Genomic DNA, 22,007 nt, shown 5'->3' with positions numbered 1-22,007 from the left:
TGCATGACGAGCGGCAGCGGCGCCGCTTGCAGAGCTGGGACTTTGCATGAGATCTTGATTAAAGCACAAAAACAGGTTTCTGTGAACTCAGGAAACACGTGCGCTGGGGCAGCCAGCCGAAACACCGCCGGGGACAGTGACACCACCGCTGTCACCCCGAATGCAGCAACGCTGCTGCGGGCACCTCCCAAAAAACCCCAGTGTTGTGTACTGTGAAAATCAGGCAGTTCCCTTCCATCAGCGACTCCTTCCACCACCACGCAGCAGCTCAGTGCCCATTTTGCAACAAATACCGAAAGAAATAAGGCAGAAAGTCACAATAAACCCAAATTTTGGGGTTTGAGTCGATCAAAACCCACCAGAAAACAGGAAGGTTTGGGGCTGACGCCTCTCACTTCCGAAGTCTCACTAGAAATAAGAGGGTTTGCTACTCATCAAAACACAAGTTCGGTGTGAGTCAGCCCCGTGGCACCAGGCAGGGCAGCAGAGCTGGTGCCATGTCCCATCCGTCCGGGAAACCCACCGCAAGCCGCAGGCAGAGAACCAGCAAAATTCCAAATCTGCAATTCCCTTCGGACAACGTGGCGAGCGCAAACAGGCTGAAATGGAAAGTCCTGGCTGGCACCTGAATAGCCCCTTTCTTTGGCCAGTGGCTCAGGGCTCAGCAGGGAGAACCTGCCCTGGGCTCCCTGATACTGCAACACAAATGCAGTGACACCATCAAGGGTAGAAAGTGATGGTGGTTGCTCAGAGTATCCCAAAATCTGCAGTTCCTCTGCTCCTGCTCTTCTGCATCACAGCTCTGGAGAGCAGAGCCAAGAAAGTGGAGATACCCCAACAGGGCAACATGTGCCTGGATGTCACAGGCCCATTCCCACCAGCAGAAGAGCATGGTCCCCTCCAGGTTACTGAGGCAGCCCCAGCTCCACCACCCCACAGGGCTTTGCCTTGTGGGGGCACAAAACACAGCTCCAGGGACTGCTGAACACTCACAACTTGCTCTGAGCTTGTCACATCACATCTTTCCTCGCTGTGCCATCACATGGTGACATTGGCCCATGCTGGGCTGCAAGAGATCAATACAAGATGCTCTGAGGGCACGCGACCAGCCCGGCCACCCCGGGCAGACGTGGGGCTGGTGTCGGGCTATTTTAGCAGGAGGTTAACCTCCAGCTCCTGCCAACTCAAACAGGGCTGGCAGCCCACGGGCTGGCGCCTGCAACATGGCAGGGCACGGTAATCAGGTGATGAAAAGGTAAATAAACACGGGTGCCACCCACGAGCGAGGTGGCGCGAGAGCCCCCGGGCACTGTGACAGCCTTCGTGCCCCCAGGGAGACCCGGCCCCGCTTCCCCGGCCAAAGCAAACACTCAGACTGGGACAGGGTGGCATTGGGGGCGCTTTAAGGAAACGTTCGAGTTTCTCCTGCTGTAACAGGATCAAAAATCCCTGGAGCAGCACAGCCCTACAGCAGACAGTGTTTCCCCATCGCACGCCGGGTTATCGCATCCCCCTCTGCTGTGGGGGAAACGGAGGCACGAGGTGACGCTCTCCAGAGCCAGTGCACAGCAGTGCAAACCCCGGTGCGACCCAGAACAGCAAACACCTTGCAGGGTGAACACCGAAATACCATTTTCCCCCACCACTTCAGGAGCTTCCTTGGGATAAAATCAGATTTCCCTTACGGGAAACACTTCTGCCCCAAGTGATGTGGGAAGGGCACCGGCATGGTGCCCAGTGGGAGGATAATGATGAGCATCACACCCAGGCCAAGCTTTCTGCTCCAAGTAACTCCCTTTGAGCTATATTTCTACGTTGTGAACTCATTTTATTTTTTTTCCCCTGCCTTTAATTTCTTTTCCCATATGCAAGGAAGGGGAAATGGATGTGCAAAATAAGGGACGCATCTGATTCCCAGACTTTGCTGACAGGCAGGAAGAAAGTAGTGAAAAGAGTAAGAAAACCCCTAAAACAACCCCAGCTGGGAGAGCAGCCCCCGTTCCATGACATAAAGCAGGAACCCAGGCAGGGCTGCTCTGGGATGCTTCCACCATCCTGAAAGACACCAGGCAGGATAAACTGTTATTTTAACTGGCTGCCTTTCCCAGGGCCGGCTGCACGGGAAGGATCCCATCCTGGAGGGACGTCTGCTCTGCCTCATCCCCGGTGACAGCCGCACCACACACCACCAGTGCTCCACAAAACTGCTGGATTGCACCACCAGGACAGGCTTTGCCAGGGTGTTTTAGCACACACACTCAGCCCAGCATGTGCTCGGTGTAAATCCCACCCAGGGATGGAGGTGTGAGGCTGCTCCTCACCCTGCACGGTGGCACTGGAGCTGCACGAGTGCGAAAACCAGCGAATTAACCCTGGGCGTTTTAGTGTTATCTAGGATGACAAACACTCAAAGCCAAATGGTGCTCATGCTCCCTGATGTTCCCAGAGGACAAAACACAGTTATCTAAGTGCCTGGCTGTGTATGACTTAAATTAGCCCCCATGGTTTATGTACAGCTCCACGCCTGAGCCTCCCGAATGCCGCTGCACCCCTGGGGCCTGTCCTGCACCTCCTGCCTCACCTGGGCTCCAGCCACACACTGGGGCAGGAGGTGGCTCCACCTGGGAAGAGCAGGACCTTCAGGGTGCAGCTCAAGGGATGTGCTCTGCCTGCTTCAGCTTCTGCCCGAATCTCCCTCAACCCCTGCCTGCCCTGGCACCCCTCTCTGCCTGCTGGAGCCAAAGCTGCCACGTGTTATTGCACCAGGATGGGGAGCAAACACCCCCTCCCAAAGCTGAATTAGCCTTTTACCAAAAAGCCCCATACTTTAAACCCCAGCAGCCAGGCAGCCATCTGGATCCCAGTAGGGTAAGGGACAGCCCCGGGGCACCCCCATGGTAGGAGGGTGACTGACCCCAACCACCCACACATGGAAATCTCATCCCTGGGCGGGCACAGCTGCAGTGGGTGAGTGTGTGCCATGTGAGCCCCTGCAACCCAAGGAAAATAGGAATTAACCCTGCATTAAAAAGCACCTTTTGAGTGCAGGCATAGCACTGCGAGCAAAGAATCACAGAATGGTTTGGGTCAGAAGGGATCTTAAAGATCATCCTGTTCCAACACCCTGCCGTGGGCAGGGACACCTTCCACTAGCCCAGGTTGCTCCAAGCCCTGTCTAAGCTGGCCTTGAACAGTTCCAGGGATGGGACAGCCACAGCTTCTCACCTGTGCCAGGGCCTCACCACACTCACAGGGAAGAATTTCTTCCCAATATCCCATCTAACCCTGCCCCCTGTCAGTGGATGGGGCATCCATCCCCATCCCTGTGCTGAGTGACCACAGCCAAGCTTTGCTTTGCTTTGCACCACAACCCGCTCCCAGAGAATCCAGCCCTTCCCATGTCCTCCAGCACCCCCAAGGAGCTGGTCCCAAAGCCACGGGTGATTTTCCTCCTGTGCCTTCCCCTCTGGAGAGAAGGCAGTGGTGGCTCTGGGTGTGCCGTGGGTGGGGGAAGCAACTCCAGCCCCAGCACCTTATTTGCCTACTGCCTCACAGCTGCTTTTTCCTGTGTGCCAGGTGAGGTTTGGTTACACCAGTGACAGCCTCTCACTGGGGCTGCTTCAAAAGGCACCAGGAAGATAAAAGGAATGAGGTACAACCCCCCTCCCACGGCAAACACCAGCACTTTGCTGTTCCCGTAACTCCCTGGCACTCATCCCTGCTCCGGCCCTGCCCTGCACTTTGCAAAAGCCCCAAATCCTCCTGGCTGGGGGATCCACAGCCCCAAAAATAAGCAAATTCGGGCCAGAGGAAGCACAGGGGATGGCAACAGCCTGGGGTGGGTGAGCAACACATGAGGATGGATAGCAGAGGTTTACGGGCCAGAAACACCCTTGCTGCTTTCCAGGTCGTGCTTTAGGGTAAAATGACCCAACCATTTTCCTCACTGGTACCTGGACACTGTCAATGGCTGGCAATAAAACCAGCCCCAAAAATTTCTGGTTTGGGTCACAAGGCTTCCCGTGGCAGACAGGGCTCTGGGCCAGCTGCTCGTCCTGCCCTCCCGCTGCTCTTCCAAACCCACCAGTACTGAAGCCAGCCCAGCACCACCGGCCCCTCCAGGACAGGGACAGGGTCCAGGGGAGAACAGGAGCATCAGGCACCCACAGTCCCACTGCTGCAGTCGGAGAGAGGAAGCTTGAAAGGCTCATTTGTTCCTTTTCTGGCCAGCTGAGCTGATCTCAGCAGGTCAGGGAATAATAAACACAGTTACCCTGGATGTGCCCCTCAGCAGCAGCAAAGACCCATCCCAATCCAGCCCAGTGCCATCTCCTTCTCCCCACCACATCAGCATGTCCCCATGCTGAAGGCTGAGCCACAGCCACCATGTCCCACTGTCCAGGGAGAGGGAATCAGGAATGGAGGTGGGAATGTGGCATCAGACTAATGGTCCAAGAAGCTGTCTGAAATAAATAAAGAAAATCTAGCCAATCCCACCTCAAACTTCCCTTCCTTTTTTCTTGGAAATGGCTCATTCCCAAATCATTGGACAACACAAGTTTTCCTCTGCTGTGGTGCAGGGGGTCCCAGCATGGGGTCACAAACCCTGGCTGGCATCCTCCTCCCGTGACACAAGGAAAAGCAAATCAGTTCCCTGCCAATATCCCACCTCCTTTTCTTAATGCCAGGAAAATAAGGGGAGAAGATTTTACCCATTTCCCCCCCCCAAAACGAAGCTGCCACTCAGGTTTGCCCTCCAGCGCCCATCTGGCGCTTGGACAAATACAGTCTTGTGGAAATTCTGTGGGAAAAACTGGGGGAAATGGGCCTGCAAGTGGTGTCCCCTCATCCCTGTCCTCATCAGCACCCGCAGCGGATCTCGGGATCGCTTTGGGAGTGGGAGGGAGCGGGAGGGAGGAAACCTGTGGCTCCAGCCAGGGATGGATTATTTGAGCAAACTAAAAGCAGTGGTTTGTTCCCTCCTGCACCAACGCAGTGGAAAGAATTTCCAGCTCCGGCTCCCGGGTGGAAAAGCTAAAAATCTGCATTTAAATAGGAACAGTTTTGGAAAAATGAAGAAAACAAACCAAAAAACCCACAACCACTACAGGAGCTGGAATAAAGTAAAGCAAAAGGTGGGGTGGGGTTTTTTTTAGTTTTGGGGTTTTTTACCTTCTCCCCACCTCTGCTCTGAGCAGACCCTTTCCATAACCACAGGGAAAGCCAAGGGAGGGACGCTGCCGTGTTTGGGAACCTTCTGGCAGAATTGCCACAAACCCAGCTTCAATATACTCTCTTTTTCCACCCTGGAGATATCATTTTATTTGCTTCTTTATTCCCCTAAGCCTTTTTTTCTTTTTTTTCACCTGATTTCCCATTGTAAATATCAAGCAAATTGGGAATTTTTGGCCCGTAATGTTTTCTCACCCTTTTGGGCTCCGCTGCAGCCCTTGGCTCCTCCCCACATCCCAGGTGAGATGCCCCCGATGCCACCCTGAGCCAGCAGAGTGGCTGAAAAGCACCAGCCAGGCCAGGGCAAGGTGTGATGGTGGATTTGTGCCCCCTCCAGACACCCTGGACCATCACACACCACCGCAAACCGGCCGCTGGCAGCGAGTCCAACACCCGGCGACAGAAAACTTCACAACATTTTCCTGGCAGTGCTGGGAAACAGTTTAGGAAACCAACCACAGGGAGCTGCGGGGGCGGCGGTGCCAGGAGCCCCAGCAATGCCCCCACTGCCAGGTCAGCTCAGACACGTGCCCAGCCCTGGGAGGATTCAAACGCCCCGGGGGAGGAAAGTCAGCCCCGAAATTGGGCTGTGCCTTTCAGCTGAGTTCTGCAAGATCTGGGGAAGAGCAAGCTGGGGCTGTGCTTGGGATTTTTTTTTTCCCCCCCCTAAAAAAATAGGGAAGAAAAAAAAGGGATATTGGAGCTGAAAAGGCAGGTAAGAAAATCAGAACAGGATGCCTTTGCAAAAGAGGAGGCATTCACTGCTGGGAGGAGAGATGCTGCTCAGCACACAGCAAATCCTGCTGTGCTCAGTGGGGGGAACAGCATCCCCCAAAACTGCCTCCCTGAGGACCAGCTCCCATATCCCTTTACACTGAGACAAGCATTTTCCACGAGGCTGTAAGCAATCACCAAGGATATCAACTTGCATGATATGGAAAAATAAACCAATAAATAATAAAATGAGTAAGAAAAATAAATTATAAGTTGTATTGTAAATGTAACCAGAGTTGCTGAAGCAAAGCCCCAAACCTGTAACATCAGTTAAGAAAGGAAAAGAAAGAACTACAGGATACTGCTTTTAAATCCAAACAGCATCTTCTCCCCTTCCCTGACAAGATGAGGAATCTGCTCACTCTGACCCCTCCAAAAGCTGGTATTTTAATTGCTATGTTTTAATCAATATATTTTAATCAACTCTGCTGCCACCTGTGTATTTATGGATCAGGAAAACCCAAGCTTTGCACACTGGGGTGGAAGGATTCCCTGCCCCAAGCTTGGGGCTGAAGGGAGCCAACTCCATGTTCAAAGTGCCAAAGGAGGGAGGGGGTTGGAGCACTTTTTCCATTGGTTTGTTTTCTGGAGGAAATGCCTTTGCCACAGCAAACCTGTGGGAAACTTGAAAGTTTGAACGTGGCACATCTCATCCCAACCCATCTCCCATCTGCTGGTAAATAAAACCGGGATGATAAAACCTATCCAGTGTATCCACAGGGCAGAGCGTCCCCCGACCCACAGGGTGCTAAAGAGCTGCTTTTAACTCAAACTGAGATAATCACCATTAATATATTTCACAGAACTCCTTGCCCCAGCTGACCTGCCCCCACCCCTCCCCTTGCTTTTTCTGGTATCTGTTCTCAGAGCACAGTCTATTTTCAGCACTCCTCTTGGATGGGTTTTCATGGAAAATGAAGTCTACACTGCCCTTAGTTTAGATTATATCAGAAGAAAAAAATTTCTGTAGGATAGAAAAGATCTGTTCTTCTGGATGGGAAAGAGGGGTGAGTTGGACAATTAATACTTTTCATGGATGAACTCTCTAAGGTCATACATCTCTGTGTAATTGAAGCAGATCCTTTCCTGGAGTGAGATACTCAGAGATCCCTGGAAACATGAGTCCCAGCTAGGGTTTTTCCACAATCTCCTTCCAAATATGTATAATATCTGTGTGCAAGTCTATAAGGATGAAATATTACATATATATATATATATATATATATATATATATATGCATGATACCCACATACACTTGTGTATAAGAATAAAATCTTTTATATATGTATACATACAGGGATACCTATATATATTTATGTCAAAAGGGGGTGAAAAAGGGAAGAACAATGTGAATTAGGCTTTTGTAAATAGAAGAGGAACGCCAGAAAAGGCCTGAGCCAGCACAGCAGAGCAGCCCCATCTCCTCCTGGTCACTGCAGGACTCCCTCTCTGGAGGGAGGCAGAGAAAATCCCTGGTCTCCAAAACATGGAAAAGCCCAGAAAAACGGCAGAATTCCAAAGGACACGGTGACCCGAGGGGAACCCTCTGCGGTGGCCGGAGCAGGAGGACCAGGAGCTCAGCTCCATCACTTCCCCTCTCCCGACCAGGATCACAGCTCCATCACTTCCCCTCTCCCGCCCTGCACTGCTGAGCCAGCCTTTTTCAGTTTTATTTTTCCACTCCCTCCCCGCATATTCCTTAAATTAGCCCTTCTGTTGACTTGGAGGTTGCAAAATGGAAAAAAAGGAAAGTGCAAACAGGTAGGTAAAGGGAGGGTTATCCCGACCCCGGCTGCCCGTCTCCCGGGAACAGGCGGTGCCTGCTCGGCAAACTCCAGCTGAGCCGATGTTTTCCAGGGCGAATCCCTGGGGATTCGGCCACTGCCAGAGGGGCCGGAGCCACTGCTCGGCTCAGTTCCTCCCCGAGGAGCGCTGGGCTTTCGCTCCCCGCGGCAAAAGAAGCAGAAGAGAGAATCTCCCCCACCCACACACCCTTCCCAAAAAACAACTGATTTTTATCAGCAACAAGCGCAAGAAAAACTGTTTCCAAACCAGAAGGAGGAAAAAAAAAACCAAACACACTAAATAAAACCTAAAAGAACCCCCACATATAGTACAGCAAATCTCTAACACAAAAAACACAGGCTGCAAGCGCTCCGGGGGTTTTTCTCCAGAAAGAAAAGTTAAAAGAAAAAAAAAAAAAAAAAAAAAAGGCATTTTGGCCATCCACCCCCCCCCCGGAGGACACGGACCAGCCGTGGGGACGGGTCCCTGCACAATAGGAACAGCTTTCCCACCCCCTCCTGGGCGCGGCACAGCCACGGCCGGTGGCTTTGGGGACCACACGAGGTGGTTTCAGTGGGATGGAGAAATCCCGGGAGCGCCGGGGCTGCCCCGGCCCCGCGTCCCCCGACCCAGCCCAGCCCTTCGGGCCGGATCAACTCCCGTCCCTTCCCCGCCTCCCCCCGCGCCGCTTCAGGACACACAGAGTGGTTAAATAGCAGGAAACACCCGAAGCAAAAATACCGCGGGCAGGAACCCAGGGGCACAGGGGACACGCAAGAGCAAGAAGCGGATTTCCTCCCCAAAACATCGCACCTCCGACGGGGACGGCGACCCTGGAGCGCGGCTGGGCCGGGCCACCAGCAGCGTCACCGTCCTCGAGTGCCTTCACCCTTCAGCTCTGGATAGGGAAAAACCAGCTTTTTATTGTCTGTGGTTTGTTTCCCCCCATAGAGGAGTCTTTGTCCAAAGGTAACTTCCAAATATTAATGTGGGGGAAAAAAATTATATATATATATATATATATCTGTATAATCTCAAATAAGACATATATATATATAAAATTTCAAATGGGATATATATATATATATATATAAAAAAAATTTCAAATGGGAGATATATATATATATATAAAAATTTCAAATGGGATATATATATATATATATAATAAATTTCAAATGGGATATATATATATATATAAAAAATTTCAAATGGGATATATATATAAAAAATTTCAAATGGGATATATATATATATAAAAAATTTCAAATGGGATATATATATATATATATAAAAATTTCAAATGGGATATATATATATATAAAAATTTCAAATGGGATATATATATAATATAAAATTTCAAATGGGATATATATATATATAAAATTTCAAATGGGATAGATATATATATAAAATCTCAAATGGGATAGATATATATATAAAATCTCAAATGGGATAGATATATATATAAAATCTCAAATGGGATATATATATATATATAAAATCTCAAATGGGATATATATATATATAAAATTTCAAATGGGATATATATATATATAAAATTTCAAATGGGATATATATATATAAAAAAATCTCAAATGGGATATATATATATATATAAAATCTCAAATGGGATATATATATATATAAATCTCAAATAAGACATATCTCAAATGGAGCATATATGTGTAATCTCGAGTGGGATACACATATATATAATCTCAAATGGAACACACACATATATATAAAATATCAAATGGGACGTGATACATACATTAAAAAATCTTAAATAAGATAGGGGTTTATATTTTTTTATATATATATACATAAAATCTCAAATGGGTTCATGTAGGACCACAGGATAGAAGCCAGGACTTGCATCAGCACATCCAGCAGATTTCTGAACATTTAAATTTTAGGAGGATTTTGATGATCAGAGCAGTGGAACCTATGTTTAGGGCTACTATAGGTCTACACTTCGACAAGAGGTGCAACATTTCAGATTTCAGCCACCACAGGTCACAAATTGATGCCATCACATGCCCTGAAGCACCTGATGCCTGGGGATGTGTTGGACCAGGCCAGCACATGGGATCACCACCAAACCACAGCCTGACCTCAGGACTCGCCACCTCTGCGGGTGAGAAAGAGAAAAGGCTTTTACAGAGTGATAACGAGCAGCCAAACCTCAAAAACTGGGAGTTTCCCACAGAAAACCAGCAAATACCAGTTACAGACACGAGGTTCATCGCTGGCAAGGATTAATTCAACTTCTCTTCAAAAGAGCAACCCTCTGGACTCACACCCGACCTTTCTTTCACAACACGACTGGCTCGACTCAGGCGAGTCACCCGCTGAGCCCCGGCGTGGAGAAGACCCATCAGCATTAATCCTAATGGGAATAAGGAGCCTCCTGTCCCAGCTCTGCTCCTGGATGCTGGCAGAGCAGGCAGCTGCCTGCAGCCCTGCCTGCGAGGGGTTAACCGCCCACGGAGGAGCCTCTGGCGCGCACTCACGTCATGGAAACACTCAAGTAACCACAATTTTCTCTATTGCTTTTTGGCTCCGGTTTTTCAACATTTCTACACTTCCAGCCCAAGATCTCTGCTACCTGTTTTCCAGCGAGGTAATTGGTGCCGACAGCAGCTCGGCTGAGCAGCTGGGAATTTATTTTTAATATAGGTTACTGTTATACTTTCTGCTCCCAATTACTGCCGACACTGAGATATAAAAAAGATCACGACTCGCAACGCTGGCAAAAAAAAAATAATAAAATTATCAGATGCAGAATAATAAACAGAGGTGGGCTGGGGGGTTGGTTCTTTCTGGGTTTTCTGGGTATTAATATTGCACTGGGTTGGACTGAAGCCCCACAGAGCTCAGTCCTGCTGCCACCCACCCACTCACCCCCAGTGGCCACAGGCCCCTGTCCTCCATTCATCCCATCCTCTTTCCCATCCCACTCCTCCCAGTCTCCTCAGCATCAGCTGTTTCTCCTGGCCAAGGTGTGCTGTTTAACCAGGAAGGGCTGCCTTCACCCCATCTGAGATGCAAAGGGAGGTCATCCATGTGTGCCACATGAGAACCAGGGGAAGAGGAGGGGAAAAAGGAGGGGGAAAAAAGGATAAAAGAAAGAGAAGATTCAAAAAGCAAGCAGAAAACGCCATCCCTCTCCTGATAATCACAACCTGCCTTAATATTTCCACCCTGTCATTGAGACTGTGAGTGCCAGGAATGCTCCCAGGAAACATCAGCCCAGCAGCTCAGCTCCTGGTCCACATCCCACTCCCAATGCCTCCCCTCTGGACCGCTCTGCAGATGGTTACTGCACTAACCCACATTACCCCAGTCAGCCCAGGAGACAACAGCCTTGTTTCTGCAGCTCCACTGGTCATGATCAGAAGACAGAGAGTCCTCATGGGCTCTTCCCAGGGAAAATATTAAGCAGGAGTTCTAGAGCATCCTTGTGCAATGTCAGCACCCAGACACCTGGCATTACCTGACAAAAGAGGTTTGCTATTCTGCTTTTACTGCCCCAATCCCCATGGAATACAGCTCAGGTATTGCTCATAACTTCTCAAACCTTCTTTTAGCAGCCCTGAAAACATTAACAGGGATGAGTTATCCACTGACCCCCCAGGTGAGCTCGACGGAAAAAGAGAAGGGTTTTGTGGCAGGTCTGGACACAGCGACGCCTCAGGGAGGAGGAGCCCCTTCCCCAGGAGTGGGGCTGCACCAGCTGGGCAAAAGGCACAGGGTGCAAACACTCAACATCCAGCTCATGGCTTACAAAAAATAACCTTAAAAAAAAAGAAATCATAAAAACCATTTTGTAGGGGCATCAGCATCCCAACTGCCTCTGCAAACGCTGTGTGTGGGAGAAAAAAAAAAATCAAAGCTGGCTCCTCCAGAGGTTTGAACACATGAAAAAGCATCACACCGACCTCATTTTTCAGGACTGTGAAAACAGAAGCATCTCAGGGCTGTGTGCAGAAGCCACGAGGCTTCTGGTGCCTTTTGATGACCAGTTCAGACCCCTGGTGCAAATCACAGGAGGGCACCGGGAACGCTGCTCTCGAGGGAGGGTTTGTGCATCGAGGAGGGCACGGGTCAGCCCAGGTCTCAAGTGCTGCAGAGGGCAGCTGTCAGCACCAGAAATAACAACCATCTGCTTTAAGCTGCCCATGCTCAGCCCTGTTCCATGCCAGCATCTGCAATTCTGGGCCTCCAGCAGGGATGTCCCACAGAGTCCGTGCCAGAAACATCGCCTGGGCTGTGGCTGTGCCAGGACAGACCAGACCCATGGCCAGGAGCCTCCTGTTTTCACACCATCCCTTCTGCAGGAGCAGATCAAACACAGAGCGAAAAGGCAGCGACTTGGACGCTTCTCAAAAATTAAAATTCTCCTCGGGAGGAAGAAAGCAAAAGCAACACCAGGCGTCGGGTGATGCTTTTTACTCAAGGAAAATGGGCTCGAGGGAAGCTTTAAAGAGGAAAACTTTAAAATCAACAGGATTTTTCAGGGATTTACCCTGGAGGGGATATGACCACAGAATGGGATTCAAGAGCTTCAAATAAGATCCAGAGATAAGAAAAGGCTTAAGACACAGAAAGACCAACAGCACTAAAATGGCAAAAGGCAGATGTGTCGCTATGTGGTGATGGCAAGGATGGCACTAGGATGGCTTGGCTGGAGTAGGGAGCTCAAAAGAGACACCTCAATTACTGGGGGGGAGGATTAGCCTGGGAGAAGGGGGATATTTTGCTGCTAATGGTGTATTTGGAGGACCGGCTCCAGCCCCTTACTGGAAGCAGCACATCCCAAGCCAACATCTGGGCGTCCACAGTGCATCCAGCTCCTCTTAAATCAGTGTTTAGTAGCACCAGCTCTACCACCCCCAGCTTTAAAACCAGCAACAAAATAAAAACATTCATGAAATAACACTTGTGCCACAGAAAGGCCAACCCCAGGGGGAAACAGGGTAAGCAAAATCCCTTCACCCACAGCACAGCCTCTGCCTCTCCTTGCCCTGGAAACCTTCCTTCCCTGGTTCCTGCAACATGTTGAGAGCAGATATCAATTTTTTTTTGAATATTCCTCTCTATTCACAATTTTTTTAAAGGTAGGTGTGAATGCAGATAACCTCAGAGGACAACACAGGGATGAAAATCCTGAGTTTCCTCTCGTCGGCTAGAAAAACTTTGTGTAGTCTCTCCCCAGATTTGAAGGCACTCACAAGGTTTGAATGCCTCAGCATTTCTCCTGAGGGAAAGGATTTGGAGGAGAAGAGAAAAAAAAAAGCCCCACAACCTGTAGCATGTTTATGAATCAGACTGTTCAGCGTGTGTTTCGGGGGTGGAAAAGGTGGGCGATGCGCAGAGGAACAGAGCGCAGAGTTCGATGAGTCAGAAAATGCTGCCTCTTTCCTCTCCTCGCTGGCATCTTAAATATTTCAGCGTGAAATAGAAATTTTATTTTCTTCTTTATTATTGTCAGGAGAGAGCTGGGAGCGTAACCTTGGCTCGTTAGCAACCGCCGGCAGCTCCTCCGACGTCAAGCCCTTGCTCCGCAGCCGGAGTACGCGCGGGAACACGGGTGTGCACACGTGTGTGCTGAGGGATGTGCAGCCCTGGGATGGGCTGGGAAAGGATGCAAATAAATATAATAATAACAACAAAGTATCGGTGATTTTTCTTAGCCAAGCAGGGGCTCGGATGCAAAAGAGCAAAAAAAGCCCCCCTCGAGAATGAGCCTTGGTGGGGTTTTGGGAGAGCAGCAGCACATCCCAGCCTGGATTTGGGCTTGGGGAGGTCTCCTTCTCCCCCCCTCTTCCAGGCAGGTTGGGGCACGCACATGGAAAAATACACACGAGGACTGGGGGATCCTGAAATAAGGCTTACAGAGATGTAGGGAGGGGTGTTATAAAAGACAAGCAAATTTGCACATGGGCTTTGAGTTCATCCGGTGCCGAAGCTGGTTTGAACAACGCCTAAACCAGTCATCCCGTGAATACTGTCACCACTGCGCCTTGCAGCGGGGCACAGGAGGGTTTGCAGAGCACGGGGGGTCAGCCCCTGGAGCAGGGAGGGTAAAGCAGAGGATGGGGGAGCCCCCGAGGAGGGTGGATGGGCAAGGTCTGATCCTGCCCGGTAGCATTTCCAACCCCAGCCGGCAGCAGGGCTTCTGCTCCAGAGTCAGAAGAGATGAAATGCAAGAGGAGATAAACACCCCTATGCTGCAGCCTCCGAGTTTGACTCCACTGACATTCACAGCCCATTTAGGTTACGGGTGAAGCAAATAAAATTATGCATATGCATTAACGCTGGCAATATCCTGCCTGAAATGTATGCTCATTTACACTCAGAAATCCATTTAGAAGAGAGAAATCAGAGCTATATTTAAAACAGAAAAATCACTTGGCTGTCCGCGAGGCAGCTCCTGTTTACATCTGTCATTCCTTGGCAAAACTGAAATCATTCCGGGGGAAATTGTGCCCCTGGTTTTACATTTAGGAAGAAAAATGTTTGCACCCCTATTATCCTCCAGCTCAGCCTAATATAAAATAACAAATGTGCATTTGGTTATTGCTGTTTGTTTGTTTGTTTTAAGTTTTGTGGTCTAAAAGCCACCTGTGGAGCTCGGAGCTTGTGGATGGGAGGAGGTATAGGGAAGGACCCGTTTGGTACCTGTGGAACATCCAAAGCATTTATTAATTAAAATTGGCTTTGGAGATTCAGAATCGCCATGGTGAGACCTAAATGTTCTGTGGCTTCTCCAGTTTCCTTGGCAAATGAAAGGCCATGCTGACAGCACTGATGACAGAACTAAAAGGAGAACACGAGCTCTTCCTAATGGAGAAATATCTTCTTCCACTCCACTAATCTCTATTGCATTGCCTGGCTCCCAAGCCACAAATTGGAGATACTAAATAATCAGTATTGCTCTCTGTTTCCTCCTGCAAATGTGTATGTGGGCAATGGAACTGAAAAAAAAAAAAATTTAGGCTCCAAAAGAATACCCCTCAAAAAAAAAAAAAATAATTTTTTTTTATATAAGGCACACCAGTGGCTGCTGCTTCTCACTTAACGTCAGAGCTCGTTGCAGCTCATATTTTTTTAAATGCAATAAAAAAGCAGCAGCCAGCAGCTCTCTGAAGTGTGTCAGGAGGCAGTTTTTCAGCAAGATGATGTATTTTAGATTGTGATTCACGACCACACTGGCAGTTGGAGTTCAGGTTTAGAAGGAAATGAATGAATGTGAGACACAAGGGTGCGAAAATGAAAGTAGCTGGAGCTGAAGGTCTGCTCCGCGCTTCGAGCCACGCAAGATTTGAGTTTTCTTCCCCTCCTGTGCGAGCTCAAGCGAGTCACCAAACTGCCCCACACTTCTGCTGACAGAGTTTAATTTAAGCCTAAACTAAAATGCAGTTCAATACAGGCTATCTCCAAGCCCAGCACCCTCCCCCAGAGCAGCTCTCCCAAACGGGGCACCCGAGCACAGCCGAGGAGCTCAGTGCCTGCTGCCACAACACAACCTGTGAGTTCTCACCCCCATTCTGTTTAAGCTGTTCTAACCTGTCCATGTCTCATCTGCACCATGAGAAAAATATAAATACCGCTCAGAAATTGAAAAAAATTCAGAATTTTTAAAAATCTTCAACTCTATTTCACTGATGGGAACAGTGACATGGGCAGTGTCTCCAACGCCCAGGCACATCACTGTGAGCTGTGCTGCACAGGAGATGCAGAGCTGTGCTTGGAAGGCAAAAGCCACGGGACATCCCAAAGTCAGAAGCTCTTGAGAACCAAGAGCCTGTGAGAAACCCAGCACTGGGCTGGATGGGAAGGAGAAGTGCCAAGTGAGGTGAGCACAGAGCCATTGCTTGCAAGAGGAGGAAGGAAGAAGGAAAAGAGTAAAAAGGTAAACTAATTGCTGCCACTTTGCTCTGCACCTACGTCACACCTTCGAGGTACCTTTTCCAAGGCAGAGCCCGGTGCCCCCGAGCAGCCACCGTGCCTGACTCAGGGACGATGATTCACTCGGGCAAACAGGAGCCCCACGGCAGCGATGCCCCATCAGTGCCACGCTGCTGCACAGCACAGAACACCCATCATCCACAGCTTCCCGGGGGGCCAGAACAGAAATTGGGAGCAATTTTACCCTGAAATCAGCCCAAGCACCTGTTTGATAAGGATGTTGCACTGAGGATGTATTTTGCCCTCAGCTCCGGAAGCAGAGGGTTCCCTCCCCTCCCAGTTAACCACACAGCTGCCCTTCTCCAAAATGAGGGCAAACAGAGCCAGGTGTGATGCTCCACTGCTTGCACCTTGTTCCAGTGCTCCATGGCAAGAGCTCCCAAGCCCAGCCCTGACCAGGGGATGGAGCTGAAGCTGCCTGGTACGGGGAGCACTGGGGGGATGGGGGACCCGAGCACAGCCCAGCACAGAAAGGCTGCTCGCAGGGATCGTCTGGAGGGGTCACAGCCCTCTGATCCCACCCAACACGGCCCTCCCAGGGAACAGAGATGCAGACAGCAATCCTGCCAGCATCTACTCAGGCTTTCCTCAGCCTCATCCGTGAGGATCAAGCAAAAAGCAGATGCAACAAACTCCAACCCGGGAGAGAGTTTACACACTTATCTCCTTGCACGAGTTCAAAAAATGACTTGCTACTCCGAAGCACTGGAACAAACTCACCCTAAACCCTCCTGTTTCCGTGTTCAGAGTGAACGACCGACCTCGGTCACAGCCTGAACTATCAGAGTCACCCCGAAATCACCTGTGTAGGTTCAGACACCCCGGCTACACTGAACGCTCACAAAACACAAGTTAAAAATTTCCCTTCCCCATCCCACGAAGATGCCCAGCTGGCCGCAGAGGGTCCCCTGGGTCAGTGTGACACGCAGCCAGGCCAGCACATGGCCTGTCACCCCATGCACCTCCGCCCCCCTTCCTCTTCCACAGCAATACCCGCAGCCCGTGCAGAGCTGCGGAGAGCGGGGTTACCCCACTACCACCCCCGTCAACCCGCTTTTGGGGTTTCCCTCTGTCACGCACAGGCAATGGGACCTTCCCCCTCTCCTTCCTGGCGACATACCGCTGTCCCTCCCCGCCTTCAGACACTCCGCCAGCGGAATTAACACCCCGCTAATTGCCGGCGCCCCGGGCCGCAGTAATTAGCCTTTGATTAAAGCCAACAAATATTGTCCTAATCAACAGGTGTCCCGCGGCACATCCCCACCGATCCTCCGCACGCCCGGGGCAGGGTGGGGGGACACGCCGGGGGGGACCCAGGGCAGTACCCCGGACCTTCCCGGTGTTGGCGGGGACGCTCCCGAACACATCCCGATCCCGGTCGCGGCGGGGAGGGTCCCAGTGCCGGTATGGGCGGGGATGGTCCCGACGGAGGGTTCCAGCCGGGATGCCCGAGTCCCGTTGGAGATGCCGGTGTCCCGCTAGCCCTGCCCCATCCCGCATCCCCCCGCGCTCCCGTCCCGCCGCACTGACCATTGGGGCCGTACTTCTCGCGGTGGCGGCGGACCTGCTCGGGGCTGAGCCCGCAGCTCTCGCTGACCCCGAAGCGGCGGAGCACGTCGAGCACCGGGAGGCTGTGGGCCGCCTCCATGCCCCGGCCCGGGCGGTGCTGGCCGGGGGCGCACCGAGGCACACGGAGCGCCGCTCGCACGGCGCTGCCTCGGTACCGCCTCGGCACCTCTCCGCCCGCCCGGCGCCGGGCCCGCCTCCCCCGGTACCGCCCCGCTCCATCCCCGCCTCCCCCGGGGCCCCGCGCCCAGCGCCGCCCCCCCGGCACGACCGGGACCGCGGTGCGGGGCAGAGCCGGGACCCCCGGGATGCGGCACCATCCCCTCTGACAGGGTCTGGAAGGGACATTAAAGCTCATCTGGTTTCATCCCCCTTCCACTATCCCAGGCTGCTCCAACCCCCTCCCACCTGGCGTTGGACACTTCCAGGGATGGGGCAGCCACAGCTTCTCTGGGCAACCTGTGCCAGGGCCTCGCCACCCTCACAGGGGAGAATTTCCTCCTCATATCTAATCTAAATCTCCCCTCCTTCAGTTTAAAGCCATCCTCCTTGTCCTGTCACTCCAGGCTCTTGTCCAAAGTCCGTCTCCAGCTCTCTTGGAGCCCCTTTAGGCACTGGAAGGGGCTCTGAGGTCTCCCCAGTCTTCCCCTCTCCAGGCTGAACAGCCCCAGCTCTCTCAGCCTGTTGGAGTTCCAGCAGATTTGCAGGCTGAGAAGCAAGCAGGTTTGTGGGCAGTGGAAACAGTCCAGAGGAAATAGCTGTTAAGAAAAGAGGTAATGTTTCCATCACAAAAATAATATAAATAATATTAGGAGCAATAGAAGGAGGTGGGAAAGGTGTGTGGGTGCAGCTCAGCTGGGGGGCTTAAGGGGGCCAGAGAGTGATGCTCTCTGGGTCCCCTCCATCACCCCACTTCCAGCTGGAAGCTGATCATGCCTCATCCCTGCTCTTCCCACCCTGCTGGAAGCAGAGCAGTTCCATGTTCATGGACCTTGGTGGGATCAGGGGCACTGTATGATGACAGCAGGAGCCCTGGAATTACAAATCCCTGCCTGACACCTGTGAAAACCAGCAACACTGTTCCCATCAATGCCCTGAATCTGGAGAGAGGCAGCTGTGCTGTGCTGCCTTTGGCTTTGGAAACGTGAAATGTAAAATGTTCCTGCAGGGAGATGGAGGAAGGAATCAAAGTACCTCATGTGGGGTAAAACCTGAGCACCACCAGTCTCACTGTGCATGTCTTGGACATCCTGGGACTTCACACCTCTCACTGCTTAGTGCTTCTCATCCCCATGCAGAAGGCAGAACATCTGTATTCAAGGAAGGGGCTCATTCTGGAGGCACTCATGTTTTTGCAAGGATTCAACACAGCAGGACTGGCCTCGACCCCTCTTGCTGCCCTATTACACCACACAAGGGCTTTACATCATCCTTTGCAACACTTATTGCAACAGGTTACTTGATTCACTGTTTCCTAGAAGCACAATGACTGTTTCTAGCAGCTCCCCCGTACAGCAGCACTGTGAGGAGTTACCCTGATCTGGAGAAGGAGGGTTGCCCCAAGAATCCCCTGTACAACACAGCTGAGGGTAACCACCACCACCCACATCTGCAGGACTTTTCCACATGGTGCACCTAACCCAGCTCCTCAACCAGCAGCTTTTCCACAACCCAGCTCAAACCTGCTCCCAAAGACTGTCCCCATGTGAACACCAACTTTTCTGACTTTTCAGGTACTTCCAGTTTTCCCACTGTTGCTGAAGAAGCCTGTGGCTGATGGTGACTGGCACTGCTCTCCAGCTGAGAGGGGCGAGGCGAGACAGCTGGGGGGTGAGAAACCCAAGTTCTACGGAAACGTCCCCAAAGCAGAACCCGGAGGCAGCGGCGAGCACGAGGAAGTGACAGCAGACATCTCGGGGAGGAGCTCTGGCTTGTTTATTGCCATGTAGATTCATTTATAGAAAGTGTTTTGCAGCTCCCACAAGGAGCAGAGGTCCTGAAGGAAGTGCAGGTTCATTTTTTTTGTCATTTGATAAACTCATTTTTGCTTCGGTTCACCGCAGCTGACGGCATGGGAGGCACAGGGGTGCTCTGGAGCTGCAGCCCAGGCCCTCCTGCAGGAAGCACAGCTCCCAGCCCTGTGGTCTGGCCTCTCTTCAAGTTCTGTCATTGTATTCATCTGCCTCCCATGAGCATTTTGGGGGCAAAAGTGGTGTTTCTGCTGCGGAGCCCCCGGGCAATAGTGCTGCCCTGAGCCAGGGGCTGCCCCAGGGCTCCCTGGGCCGCAGGGCTGAGAGATCCACTGACCCCCAGAATGGTTCAGGTTGAAAGGGACCATGGAGGGTCATCTGGTCCAGCCTCCCTGCTCAAGCAGGATCATCCAGACCACATGGCACAGGAGTGTGTCCTGATGGTTCTGGAATATCTCTAGTGAGGGAGACTCTACACCCTCTCTTGTCTCTGTTCAGTGCTCGGTCACTGCACAGGAAAGTTCTTCCTCATGTTCAGGTAGAACTTCCTGGGCATCAGCTTCTGTCATTGCCTCTTGTCCTATTGCTTGGCACCACTGAGAAGAGATTGGCTCCATCTTCTTGGCATCCCCCCTTCAGATACTTATGGACATTGGTGAGGTCCCCTCTCTGTCTTCTCTCTTGAGGCTGAACAGGCCCAGCTCCCTCAGCCTGTGCTCATAACAAAGATCTCCACCAAGTGGGGACAATTGCTGTGATCTGATAATATTAAAACATAATGTGCTCTCAACAAGGGGCACAGAGGACCTGATGCAACAGATCATCTCCAAAACTTGGGAACTGCCCTCAAAGCAGCCACTCTAGCAGCTCCAAAGGTTTAAGTTTGACAAAGTTGGGAGCAATGGAGAACAGTTACAAAGGGAACATCTGGCAGCCTTGGTAACAGGCAGCACCATTCACCCCACCTATAATTAAGCAATCAGTGAAAACCATTAGTGACTGGGAGCTGTAAATTAGTCAGTGAGGGAAAATGGACTGGAATGAAAACACCTTCAATATTGCAAACGAAGGTTCTGCAAACACTGGAGCAAGCTGGGGGGTAGTGGGGCTCCATCCCCGGCAGCCCCCCGAGTTTGGGGGATTCCCTTCTATAGCAGGTCAACCCCGAAGCAAAGGACGAACCTCCTTATTTATCTTGGCTTTCCCCACGGTAATAATTTTTGGAGGTAGACGAGCTTAAGAGGCCATAAAAAGAAGAAAGGAGCGAGTTTAACACCTCCCAGGCTGCTGAGGAGGTTTTTTAGCCGTGGCTGCGGTGCAGGAGGAACAGCAGGACCCAGCCAGTGCTGAGTGAGCACTGTACGAGGCAGGGAAGTCCACAGCCAGTTTTGATTTTGACCTTGTTTCTACGAAAGGAAATTGGGAATAATTCTCCCATAAGCTGTAAATTTGCACTGCTGCGCTCCCGGGCTGGGGGCGAGGGATGGCTGGAGCCGCCCCAGGGTCTGTCGGAGTCAGCAGAGAGGCTGCCAGAGACGCTGAACCGACGCCACGCTCCTCACCCCAAGGATTTTACAGTCCATGGAAGATTAATCTTTTGTCTCCACTTCGTTCCTCGGAGTGGGGAAAAAATTATGTTTGCTGGAAAGGCTGAGAGAGCAGGCTGTGTGCTGGTAACCGGCCCCAGGCTCCGGCTCGGCTCCGGCACGCCAAGTACCGATGGATAACGCGGCGCGGGCAAACCACGGGTTTAGGGACTGTCAGCGGCAATTAGGGCTTCAAGGGTGGGAAAAAACCTACAGGGCTTTCAGTCAACTATTTAATCGTCCTTGTTTCTGCGGCGACGTGGTTTAGGGTCCATATCTGCCCTCCTCGCTCAGGTCAAGTTTATCTCAGGAGGGAGTTAGGAGTGGGTGAGGGATGCAGGAGCCAGCCCTTGGATGTGCATTTTACACCGCTTTGGGGATCTCTGCCACCCCCTGAGCTCACCACGGCTGCACACCCGCAGTGGTGGCGCCCAGGAGAGGAGCTGTGAGCACAAGGAGAGCAAAATTCAGGGTTAACCACCCCGAACGGAGCGGCTAATGCCGCACCAGGAGGTGCAAATCTCTTCTGTCAACAGCTCTCACCTTCCTAAATCAACGCGGGTGATGTGCAGCTGCCCCGTGTCCTGCTCCAACACCCTCCCCTGGCCCCGAGTCTGTCACACACGGGGGCATTAATTAATTAGAGGTGACAGTGCCACTGCCATTTGCCACGCCGCTGCCAGGCTTCCTCTCACTGCACACCCCGGTTCACAGGCAGCAAATCCCCATCCACGGGGGAGACTCAGGAATGGCTTTTTTTGGTTTGGTTTCTTTTTGTTTTCCCCCGGCAGCTTAGATATTTGCCTTTCCTAGGGAGAAATAAAAAATAATACTCGTGAAATAACAGTTTGAGGCTCTTCTAAATGTTACACACCAGCTGACCTTTCGGAGCCAGACTTAGGGGTTTATTTCTAATCCCCCAGCCGGGACTTTCAGCAGCTGCAGGTCAGTCCTGCTCCCCGAGGGCTCAAACATCAATCCTCACCGCCACAAAGCTCAGGGCCAGAGCTCCAGTGTTTCCATCCTTCCTGGAAATATATACCCTTGGCTGTGCGTCCTGTGCTGCCCTGGGCACCTCCAGGTGGTGTAGGAGTGTGTTTACCATCGAGATTTGGCTTCT

General features: G+C 51.4%; 1 protein-coding gene across 4 annotated transcripts in view; it reads right to left on the bottom strand.

The window, feature by feature from the left end:
- The window catches only part of ATP2A3 (ATPase sarcoplasmic/endoplasmic reticulum Ca2+ transporting 3), a 52,467-nt gene extending 35,039 nt beyond the window's left edge, over nt 1-17,428 (bottom strand). For all 4 annotated transcript variants that reach the window (XM_032707362.1, XM_032707364.1, XM_032707363.1 and 1 more), the window contains exon 1: nt 17,296-17,428. In XM_032707362.1, coding sequence (XP_032563253.1) covers nt 17,296-17,413 — 118 coding nt within the window. In that variant the 5' untranslated portion in view covers nt 17,414-17,428. The remainder of the gene's footprint in view (nt 1-17,295) is intronic.
- Nucleotides 17,429-22,007: the final 4,579 nt, after the last annotated feature.

This window comes from Chiroxiphia lanceolata, chromosome 20 (assembly GCF_009829145.1).
Source record: "Chiroxiphia lanceolata isolate bChiLan1 chromosome 20, bChiLan1.pri, whole genome shotgun sequence".
Taxonomy (NCBI): Eukaryota; Metazoa; Chordata; class Aves; order Passeriformes; family Pipridae; genus Chiroxiphia; species Chiroxiphia lanceolata.
Note: the sequence above shows the minus strand (reverse complement) of the source record. Positions and strands in the feature narration are given on the sequence as shown.